Source organism: Staurois parvus, unplaced genomic scaffold (genome assembly GCF_062004578.1).
Source record: "Staurois parvus isolate SC_StPar_1 unplaced genomic scaffold, SC_StPar_1.0 ptg000682l, whole genome shotgun sequence".
Lineage (NCBI taxonomy): Eukaryota > Metazoa > Chordata > Amphibia > Anura > Ranidae > Staurois > Staurois parvus.
The window spans coordinates 10451981-10464505 of NW_028318478.1; the positions used below are offsets into that span (position 1 = coordinate 10451981).

Genomic DNA, 12525 nt, shown 5'->3' on the forward strand with positions numbered 1-12525 from the left:
ATAAACGCCTAAAAATCCATTTTTTTTTTCTCCTAAATATAAAGCAATGCTGTTCAGTTAATCACTTTACAAAACATACCAAATCTGTACAAGAAACCAATAATAACCAAAAGCAGGAATGTGAAGTCCAGCGACAAGAGAAGGTACAGACATGATGTGACTTCCCAGGACTGCAGACACACACACTGCTACAACTAAGTGACAACAATGAGTTCAAAGTTTACAACTAATTCTGACAAAAGGAAAAATGACAAAACCGATTTCCTTCTCCTCGGCTTCCTGACATCTGGCTTTTGTCTATTGTTCCCAGCGGCGGCCCGTATCCTGAGTTACAGAGAGGGAATTAACCGGTGGCTGGCTTACCCTGTGGAGAGTGACTGTCTGCTGCTCCCATATCGCCGTCTCTTCCATTACCGTATTCTGAGGAGATACAAGAACACAGAGGGGTTAGGTATACAGCAGACATGAAGTGACGAGTATATACAGCAGAGGTAAGGAGCATACACAGCAGACAGGAGGTGAGAAGTATATACAGCATATAGGAGTAAATACAGCAGAGGTGAGTGGTATATACAGCAGTGAAGAGGAAACTGATGTATACAGCAAAGGAGAGGAGCATATACAGGAGAGGAGTGTAAACAGGAGTGGAGTATATACAATAGAGATGAAGAGTATATAAAGCAGACAGGATTAAAGGAGTATAAAACAGAAGATGAGAGGAGTATATACAGAAGTGAAGAGGAGACTGGTGTATACAGCAAAGGAAAGAAGCATATACAGCAGAGGAGAGGAGAGGAGCATATGCAGAAGATGACAGGAGTGTATACAGCAGAGCACAGGAGTATATACAGCAGAGAAGTACATACAGCAGACAGTAGGTGAGAAGCATATACAGAAGATGGCAGGAGTATACATAGCAGAGGGGGTGAGGAGTATGCACAGCAGAGGAAAAGAGTATGCACAGCAGAGGAAAAGAGTATGCAGATGAGAGAAGGAATATGCAGAGGAGAGAAGGAATATGCAGAGGAGAGGAGTACACCTTGCAGAGGAGAGGTGTACGCACAGGAGAGAACAGGAGAGGAGTACACACAGGAAAGGAGTACGTACAGGAGAGGAGTATATACAGCAGAGGAGTGCGCACAGCAGAGAGGAGTATGCACTGCAGAAGAGATGAGTATATACAGCAGAGGAGTACGCACAGGAGAGGAGTATATACAGCAAAGGAGTGCATGCTTTGCAGAAGAGATGAGTACACACAGCAGAGGAGAGGAGTACGCACAGGAGAGGAGTACGCACAGGAGAGGAGAGGAGTACGCACAAGAGAGGAGAGGAGTACGCACAAGAGAGGAGAGGAGTACGCACAGGAGAGGAGAGGAGTACGCACAGGAGAGGAGAGGAGTACGCACAGGAGAGGAGAGGAGTACATACAGCAGAGGAGAGGAGTACATACAGCAGAGGAGAGGAGTACGCACAGGAGAGTAGTACATACAGCAGAGGAGAGGAGTACGCACAGGAGAGGAGTACATACAGCAGAGGAGAGGAGTACGCACAGGAGAGGAGTACATACAACAGAGGAGAGGAGTACGCACAGGAGAGGAGTACATACAGCAGAGGAGAGGAGTACGCACAGGAGAGGAGTACATACAACAGAGGAGAGGAGTACGCACAGGAGAGGAGTACATACAGCAGAGGAGAGGAGTACGCACAGGAGAGGAGATGAGTATACACAGCAGAAGAGTACACACAGCAGAGGTCACAGACATGTAATCAGTGTACAGTGCTCCATGCCCCTGACCCCCATAGTCAGTCCTCCTGAGGACAATGTTTACATTGATAATAATGGTGGCTGAGCTCTGGCCAGTTGCTCTTGGTAACAGTGTGAATGGTCAGTGACCCCCTCAGGTTCATAGCCCACCCAATCACATTCCAATCCTGGGAACCATGTGACCTCTTCCCCCTAGGCTCCTCCCCCCGGCTGGGACATGTAGTTCCCCTCAGTGTGACTCTACAGGTGGCCCAGCTACAAGTAAGTGATGGTGGCTGGCCTAACAGAAAGGAGTCGGCGCCTCACCCTCGTCATCTCAGGTCAGGGAGGCACACAGCCCCCGGTACCGGACACCGACTGCCCCCCGGGAAGAGACACGGCGCCGCCCGGCTCCTATTACCGGGGAGCACTGCGGCCACGGCGACGTATGTTCTATGCTGGGCTGATAGATCGCTCACTCTGGACTGGGCGTAGCCGGGGAGGAGCGGGAGGCGGGGCACAGCTGCTCACAAACCCCGCCCTCTAACAATAATAACAAACACCAGGAAGAACGAGTTGTGTAGAGAACTAGTGGGCGGAGCCGGGTCACAGCACCGTGCACTCTCCGGAGTTCTGTGTACACAGCAGACAAAGCCAGGCAAAAACTTCCCGGCGCCCGTTGCTCGGCACATCAATGGTTAATAGTGTGCGGGCACTTGGGAAAGGGGCGGAACTCTCCCTCCGGTCCGCCCGTCGCCGGGAACGTCAGAGCGTCCCACCGCAATGATGAGTGATGTCAGACGCAAGGCCGGTTCTCCAAACCCCTCTGCCCCCGTGCTCGCCTAGCGCCATGTCTAGAGAGGGCACAGTGCCCACAGAGAGGCTCTGTCTAGTAAGTTCTTTAGAGGAAAAGACAACTCAGGACCTGTCCATGATTACCAGGGACAGTCCATAGGATAACCACTCTGTATGTGCAGCCACAGCTCTGATGTGTTTTCAAGTGAATCTTACCCCAGCATTTCATATTCCTGATATGTGCCTGTTGTACCATGTACTTATATGAAAAAGTATCCTGTTCTCTTTGTATTGCTTCAGTTGTGTGAAATCCCTGGAGTTCCCACCAGTCCCTCTGCTTTCCTATTAAAAACTGACCACACTAGGCAGGAGGGCACATCCTTCCCAGTGGTGTCAGTTTTCTAGCTGTGCTGGGAGTTCACCATGCCCTCCTCCAATGGTCTGACTTGTGCAGGCACCCATCCCCTCCCTGCACAGCCATTCACTGGGAAGATTAGTATAATTCTCCCCCCTTTCTGCTTCCTGCTGTCTCCACCCCCACCTCTCTAAGTCCTTTATTCAACTGAGAAGAGAGGTCATGTGATCACTTATAGGAAAAATGTTTTTATAAATATACATAAATAATTGTATATGTTGTTCTACAAGGTGAAAGTTCACATATACTTTAAATGGAAATGTTTTTGGGTCTAGTAGGAAAGGGTTAATCCCCTAGGGGTTTATTTTTTTTGCAGTCTATCTATGATTGGGGAAAATTCACTTGACTTCCTGTGCCAGAGACACAACGGGAAGTTAGCAGAAGTGTCCTAAAGCACAGCTCCCAAATGGGCCCTCATTTGGGGTCAAGGACTTCTAACCCTTTCCCACACCATCCAAAACTAAGGAAACAATGTTTGGTTGGAAATACTTTTTAACCATGTGTCTGGATTTAAATTGTATCTAAACCCCAGAGCTACAACTGTAATATATTGCAGCTTACCAGTGCTTAGATGTGGTGACTGCATTAGTTTTCTTTTTTTCAGGCTATTTGTTGCCATATATTCACCTGATCATGCTGCCAGAAATTCACCTCCTGCTCCAGGGTGGCAACACTCACTCACTGTATTGTATCTATGGAGGAGCAGTGGGGTCACCCTAGGACAGGAAGTGTGTTAGTATTGCGAAACACCCCCTTCCCCCCTCCCACTCCTCATCTCCTTAAAGTGGTTGTCAAGGCTGAAGGTTTTTTTTTATAGTAGGACATGTTTGTTATTTAGAGAAAAAACAGCTGAGCCTTTAATATTATTATTATTATACAGGATTTATACAGCGCCAACAGTTTGCGCAGCACTTTACAATATAAGGCAGACAGTACAATTACAATACATTTCAGTACAGAAGGAATAGGAGGGCCCTGCTCGTGGAGCTTACAATCTAAATATCACTTTAACACAAGGGAGGTGTTCTGTAGTTCACAGAGAGATCTGTGAACAATGCTAATTACTGACAGCAGAGAGGACGGGAAGTTACAAGCACACTAGAATTCTGGCAGGATCAACTGGTATTTTGGGGGGATTTATGGAACATTTATAACAAAATGCTTTCAAATTAATACACAGTTAGGTCCATATATATTTGGACACAATTTTAGTTTTTCTCAACAAAATATTAAAAATGAACATTTTATTTATGATTATATTTAATTGTCCAATTACTTTCGGTCCCTTGAAAAAGGGGGGGGGGTGGCTACTCTTAAGAGCTGTAGTTCCTAAACCCTTCCTCCAATTTGGATGTACATACACTCAAATTACATCTGAGAGTGTGCACTTTCAGCCCATATCCATTGTAGAACTATAGCTTGAATACATTTTGGGAAATACCTGAAAGAAATCTAAAATTGTGCTTGTGTCTAAATATATATGGACCTAACTGTATAACAGACCTAAAAAAAAGCACAAATAAATTCCACTCATTGTTAGGATTTATGTGCCTTTTAATGCGGTATTAGACCCCTTTCACAGAAAGGATTCCATCAGGTCTGCCTTTTAGTTTTCAGGCAGACCTGACTGGATGGTCCATTCACCCCTATGGACCGCGGGTGTAAATAGGGGCATTCGCCTACCTCCAAAAAACTGAAGGGGAGCCCCCCCCCCCTCTGTCTAGGCAGATTGGAGGGCAGTCAGGTGTAAATGGACAGCAGAGTGCATTTATTCCTGGCCACCTAGAGAGCAAAGCAAGCTCTGTCAATGTCTGTTCTGCAGAAATTAAGGCTGGCCATACATTATACAATTTTCTTGAGAAATTTGCTTTAGATTTACCAAAAACCATATAATATGAGGTCAAACCTGAACAACACTTTCAATTGTATCCAATTAGACAGGCCCTTGTGCTACACAGTTGAAGGTAAATCTAACGGAAATTGGACAGAAAATTGTATAGTGTATGGCCAGCCTAAGCCTACATGGACCTGTCACCCGCCCACTCTGCTGGGATCAGCAAGAGATCAGGAGACCATTCTAATCAGAATCCACCCTGTGTGAAACGGCCCTTCAAGTCAAAAACTGAAAAAATGCTCACTTGTCAGGTTTTTATAATAGAAGAGACCCTAGTGGTCTCTCCTGTCATGAATGCTTCTCCCAACCTGTCAGCGGTAATGCAATCTGAGCCACACATGAGCAGTCCAGACCACATTTATGGCCACTGTTCTGTGCCGTGATGAAGTCACTCCTGTGCAGTAGTGATGTCACTGAGGCCTGGCCATTCAAGGCCAGAAGGATGTTTGGGTATAGATGGACCAGCTGGAGCAATGACCGCTGACAGCTGGAGGGTTGGTCTGGCAAGTAGGTCTACCATTATGTGCCAGCATGTGGTACATACTAGATCATTATGACACAAACCTCCTGGGGGACTAAAGTGGCAAAGTTTAATACTGCTTTAGGAAACCTGTGATACTGTGTTTAACCAGGAATGGTATGGGTCATGACCAGGGGCAGACTGACCATTTGGAAACTCGGGCACTGCCCGAGGGCCCTGGGTCAGTAGTGGGCCCCATGAGATGCCCCTGGTACCTTTTTCATAGGCTTTTTTGAGTTTGGGCAAGGACACAGGGGCCCCATGATCCCCTATTGCCCGGGGGCCCCATGAGTTGTCAGTCCACCCCTGATCATGACTTGGAGTGACTTGGAGGGTGTAGGATACCCAAGAAAACATGCTACATTGGAGGGCTCCATCTGCTCCAGTTATGTCAGATTTTAGTGACCCAATCCAATTGTAACATGGCTCCCACATCCTCCAGTACATCAGATAACACGGTGAGTATGGATCTAACGCCTCCTCTTTGGCTGAGACTAGGTCTTTTCTTCTATCTGCTGTCATAATTTAATTGGCTAGTGTACAATGCAGCAATGCAGTTCAAATAAAGCAAGAGCAGCAAATTCCACTTACAAAACAGAACACTGTTCAATCAACCAGCAACCCCGTTTATATAAAAACAGCCACAATGATAGTAAAAGGAAGTTCATATCGAATCATATCACACATGTTGCGTTTTCTAATAAATATTTCAGTGAGACATCGGAATGTAATTTTTAATGTATGATGGAGAGATCACTGATCCCCATCCATAGTTGGGGAAATCACGCAGTCATTTTCTATCAAAAACATAGATTTGTTTTTCAGATTGCACACAAATCTTATCACTAATATTGTATGCAGTGAATGGTGGGCTGTCATGGCCAATCCACACAAATCATGGCTTACACAATGTGTCCCAAAAGATGGAAACCCTCAATCATCCATACAATGCAAAATGTAGACGTGTCAATAAAAATGCAATTTATCGCTTCTACTGCCTTGAATAGGCAAGGCAAAGAAGGAGAGTTTTTGACAATAATAAGCAGGATGGTAGTTTGTTGGATCTAACAATGGAAGAAAAAGAGTATTTACTATCCGATCCTCTGTGATTGTATCACCCTGAGATCCGTTGGTGCTTCTTATTGCTCTGAGAAGTCCGCATAGCTTATCATTTGGTTCTAAAGCATGGCGTCTCTCATAGGAGAAATGTGCAAAAATGTTACATTTGTAGGCACTCTGCCAAAACGCAGCTGTCTTTATTATAAGTACTTCCAATGATTCATGTCCTGGAATTCTTCAACCACTGCAGGTGGAAAATTCAGTTCATACCGGTACACTATGGAGGGGGATTAACAAAGACTGGCACATGCCGAAAAATGCACCAATTCAATAGTTCTGCTTAACTAGCATGCCACGTTACAAATGTTCATTTGTCACATGGTAGTGCACCAGATATGAATGTGCTTACTCTTAAGTGTGCCAAAATTCTGGTGCAAACCTGAGGTTATCGTCCTTTACATTTTCTCCTCTCTTTCCTACATTGTCGGGACCTCACTGGTCATCCATACCCATCATCCTGTCTTTCCTGTATTGCTAGACCTCACTGACCATTCATACCCATCCCCCTCTCTTTCCTACACTGCTGGACCTAGCTGGCCTTCCATACTCATCCCCCTTTCCTTCCTGCATTGCTGGAGCTCGCTGGCCATCCATACCCATCCCCCTATCCTTCCTGCATTGCTGGAGCTCCCTGGCCATTCATACCCATCCCCCTCTCCTTCCTGCATTGCTGGAGCTCACTGGCCATCCATATCAATCCCCCTTTCCTTCCCGCATTGCTGGATCTTGTTGGCCAACCATACACTTCCCCCTCTCCTTCCTGCATTGGTGGACCTTGATGGTTATCCATACCTATTCTCCTCTACTTCCTACATTGCTGGACCTCACTGACCATCCATACTCATCTCCCTCTCCTTCCTTCATTGTTGGACCTCGCTGGCCATCCATACCCTCCCCCCTCTCTTTCCTTCATTGTTGGACCTCCCTGGCCATCCATACCCTTCCCCCTCTCTTTCCTGCATTGCTGGACCTCTCTGGATCTCCATATCCATCCCCCTCTCCTTCCTGCATTGCTGGGCCTACTCCAACCTCTTTTTTTATCAATCCTCTTTAGTACCACTTTAACCCCTGCCTTCGCACATGCCCACCCTGGCATCCCTTTAAAAAGTACTGAACGCTCGGGGGGAGGAATGGCAATCATGTGAACAGTGATTGACTGTCACAGTGATCACATGATCATAAGCCGATCCCAACAGTACCAATCTTTTGCTGGGACCATGTGCTCTCTTCGGCAGCTCGGTCTTTGCGTTGGGAGCATGCAGTGAGTGTGCTCCCAACACATAAACAGCCACCCAGCAACACATATGTGCGGTACGCATGCTAACCGTGTTACTAGGGAGCTAAAGGGTTAACAAACGTGTGGTTATGTACAGGGGCGGACTGACCAATTGGAAACTCGGGCACTGCCCGAGGGTCCGGGGTCAGTAGGGGGCCCCATGAGATGATCCTGGTACCTTTTTCATAGGCTTTTTTGATTTTGGGCAAGGACACAGTGGCTCCATGATCCCCTATTGCCTGGGGGCCCCATGAGTTGTCAGTCCGCCCCTGGTTATGTATTTACATAGCATGATAACTAAAGAGAGTCACTTTCTAAAAGAAACTTCACTGTATAGATAAAACTTTACAATGTTGCACACAGTATATGCCTCAATGTTTCAATGTATCTAAAATCGTTAAAGAAACATTTGATACATGAGTAAAGGGCAGAGCAGTAGCTTTTCCTTTTTGTCCATCTTTCTCTATTTCAGGCCTCATTCACATGGATGACATGGCCCATACAGCGGTTGTTTGTGCGGCTGGAGCTGCATGCTGGCAGTCTGTTACCCTATGGGGATGCAGCAGCTGTACAGACGCAGCAGCTTGCTCTAATGAGTGCAGGGGGCGGGTGAGCGGTCCTCAACACAGAGGTAGTTAGCCTGGAAAATATGTGAAAAGGAATCTAGAGCTCCCTCTGCTCTCATCAGATTTAGAGGACAGATATGGCCATACATATTAGTAGGTCATTGTTCGATCTCCAATTTTTACTAAAGGCCATGCACTATGAGGACCTACCTAAACTATCCAATCAATTTGTATCCATCAAGCATGCCTTTGCTTCACATAGTTGTTGGAACATTATGCATAACAGATTGCAATTTGTGTGGCCAACTTTGTCAAAGAAACAGATGTTGTGGCTGGCTGTTCAGAAGGCACAGAATTCCATGTCAGGTATAGAATTGAGTTTTCGGAGACGTAATAGACCTGTCATTTCATATGGTGTATACCAGTTACTCCTAAAAATGCACATTTTCTTAATACGCTTAACAAGCTCATAAGGTCTAAAAAGCAGACTGACAGCGGGATTAATTCCTAATAGACATCTATGGCTAAAAATCTCCCTTACCATGTCTGGTAATCCACATTAATGAAAGTAGGGCAGAATATCAAGGTCAAACACCAACACAGAAAGACTTGTATTAGCAAAATAAATGTGATTAGAAATTACTGCTTAAACTCACATCTGGAAACGCAAAGTATGAAGGTGAATAGTTTAAGGGGCCATTCACACTAGCATCACGTGACATCGATGGCACAGCTGCTGGTATGAAGAGGACACTTGGCACAATGTAATACTGGGGGCAACAAGGGCTGTAAATCATGAAAAAGTAGAGTGTTTTTATGTTTTCTGAACTATAAAGAGCCTTCTGACTCCTCTCAGTATTCCCTGCACCCCCTGCCTATACAACATAGCTACAAAAGCCCAACAATGGCCAAAAGATGGCAATGGCTGGTAAACTGAATCAAACATTCAGTTTTGGATTGAATTATTTTTTAACCAATAGCAGCCATTTTTGACTAACACATCTAAAGAAGACCAACAAACATTGTAATGTTGTATTCAGACATTGAGATCCAGCAGTCAGAATATGTTTATATATCGGGGAAGAGGATTTTAAATGCATAACAACAATGCTACACAGGCAGTTTCTGATCGCATGACTGCAAAACTTACGTATGGGAGGGAACACTCTCAGGCATTGCATATATAGACATTGGCTTGCTTTCTCACATACACACTCCACCCAAACTGATATTTCAGAGACGATTGTCATCTTAAAGTAGAACTAAGCAGACCTTTTTTTTTCATTTTGGACACAGTAAGGGAGGGCTATAACCCGTCAGATTTTTTTCCCCATCTGTGTCCCATTGCAGAGATTTCCCTTCACTTTCTGTCCCAAAGCCAAACAGGAGAGTGAGAGGAAATCCCTGCAAATTAAGGGAATTCTTTGGGGATCCCCAGGTAATCAGAATTAGTGTCCTAATTGGAAGGTTTCCCCTCTTTTACTTTTCTGGGGACAACCCAAAATTTAGGGTTTTCTTTTACGTTAACTTTCAATGATAATGTTAAACAGGACTCCCCAACAGGGCCACAGAGAGCAATAAATCCTGACATGGGCACTAATCCCTCTCCACTCTATCCAACACTAAAAAAATGTTGCCTTTAGTTATATTTTAAATGTCTATGGGCCTTCAGGGGTCAGCCCTTCCCAAAAGAAGGGAGGCGAGACAACCTGGTTGTTTGTTTGGTAGGTTGGTGTGGGAACTCCAACAGATATCAGACCACCAGAATCCAGAGAGGAAAGAAACTGAATAGAGCCCTCTACCTGCATTGCATCTTCATATTTTAGCAAAATAGTACAGCAATATACTTTTTACTGATATAAAAAATGACAGAGATAAGTAAATGAGCCGCAGTCCTTACCACTGGATGTAGGAAATGTGACCATGACACTTCCCTCTCTATGTATGCCACAGTAGGGTGGTATGTTTGGTCCAGGCACGAACCTGCAGTATCATGGTAAAGGGGGTGTGGAGCTACATTCTTACATTGCAAGCATGCAGAGGAATATATGGCATGTCACATGAATAAATATATAGATATGTGGATTGTGCTATAGTAATAATGCAATTAGCTGCTAGCACAAAATGGTGCAGACTCGAAATTTTCAAATGCTTGGGACAGTTTATTACAGCTGCTCCTAATACAGACGACTGGCATGTAAGATATAGAACTTTAAAATGTCGGTATTGTGGTTGACGTCCTATGCAATGAAACATAGGGTTAAAAGAAAAAAAAATGCCTCTATGGTTTAGCCATGGGGTCTCCAAACTTTTCAGTATGAAGGCCACATTACATATTTTACAAATATTTCCAGGCTGACAAAAAAAGTTTTGAAGGAATAAAACTTGAATAAATGAATAACCAAGCTCCAAGAAATAACTTCTTATTTGAAGCCCCACATCACATCAGAACCCTCCCCCCTTCATGTCAGAAGCCTTCCTATGACATCAGACCCCCCCCTTCACATCAGAGTCCCCCTCATTCACATCAAAATTCTTACCATTACATCAGAGCCCCCCCCTTCACATCACAAGCACTCCCATCACATCAGAGTCCCCCACTTCTTCACATCACAGGCCTTCCCATCACAAGCCATTCCTTCACATCAAAAGCCTTTCCATCACATCAGAGCCCCCCTTCACATCAGAAGCCTTCACATCATATCAGAAGCCACCACATCACTGCCCCCCCCAGTCACATCAGAAGCCTTCCCATCATGTCAGACCCCACCACCTCCACAGAGGCCCCCCCTTATTCATATCAGAAGCCTTCTCATCATATCAGTGACCCCCCTTCACATCAGAAGCCCTCATCATTTCAGTGCCCCCATTAAATATATGACCCCCCTTGCATCACGATCCCTCTCAGGAGTTCCCATGTACATCAGGGTCACCATCAGAGTACCCTCTTACATCAGGGTCCTCATTAGAGTCCCCACTTACATCAAGGTCTCCATCAGAAGCAGAGATCAACTAATTTAAATCCAATCCTGCAGCGGGTCGGATATGGCCCTTGGGCCGCAGTTTGGAGAACCCTGGTTTAGCCTGTATCCTTATGACACACTGGGGTTGATTTACCAAAACTGGAGAGGTCAAGCTCTGCGCAGAAACTAATCAGCTTCCAGGTTGTTTTTTTTTTTTTGTCAAAGCTTAATTGAACAAGCTGAAGTTAGAAGTTGATTGGCTACCATGCACAGCTGCATAAGATTTTGCACCCTCCAATTTTATTAAATCCACCTCACTACAAAGCCAGGGTACCCCTGTGTACGTATCTAAAAAAAGTATACCTTCAAAGGTTTGAAAACCTGAACACCAAGTTGTACTTATATGTTTGAATGTACAAAATTGTATATTACAGGTATACTACCATAAGACCAATGCCTAAAAACCACAAAGAGTTACCCATGTGCCTATTTATAACTGTACATAAACATGCAGTGATATTACAGAATGAAAACACTTTCCAATCAGTATAAAACCAGTTCTCAGATCCTGGTTTGACAGCTGTGTAAATTATATTGTTAATCAAGTTTCTGAGATGGTTTTACGGGCTTCAAACTGCTGCCGTCAGCATATGAGATGCTGTACCAATGTACAAAATGCTTTGAGGGATTAGCAGGGATTTTCATATTAGGAAGAGGTGCATGCCACAGATTCCTTATGCATTTAGAATACATCAGCAAGGAAACGCAAATGTAAAACAGTGGACAGTTTAACATTCAGTGTTAGAATTACTGAATGTAAAAATCGCAGGGTCTTAAAATACATCGCGGTAAACTGGAGGCTCCTAGGACAAGGAAAAGGATGATAAAAATGGTTTATGATTTTTTCCTTCATAGATGTAAGCATCAAGGAGAGCACAGTGAGGAAAATAAATGCAAGTGTGGATATTAAAAATAACGTGGTGGGACAGAGACATGGAAATTTCAAGGAAAGCGTAAAAATATTACGGAAGAAGGCTTGAATATATTCAGAGCACAAAGCACAGGAGCAACATCGCTGGAACTGAATTCAATTAGCGGACATATTTTGTCAATACTGCTCTATACATAGAATACCATATTTTATTATATACTGTACGTACACTGTAAACTGTTATGCATCAGGAGAATTATGGCTGAATGGAAACTATTCATAAGACATTAAATTGGAATCCA

At 44.5% G+C, this 12525-nt stretch overlaps 1 protein-coding gene across 12 annotated transcripts in view; it reads right to left on the reverse strand.

The window, feature by feature from the left end:
• TJP1 (tight junction protein 1) overlaps nt 1–12525 on the reverse strand; it is a 492978-nt gene that overhangs the window by 127761 nt on the left and 352692 nt on the right. For 11 of the 12 annotated variants that reach the window (XM_089652456.1, XM_089652457.1, XM_089652454.1 and 8 more), the window contains one exon: nt 364–420. In XM_089652456.1, the coding sequence (XP_089508582.1) occupies nt 364–420 (57 nt within the window). Of the gene's footprint in view, nt 1–363; nt 421–2071; nt 2241–12525 lie in introns of those variants that run through there. The other variant, XM_089652460.1, reaches the window with a different exon arrangement.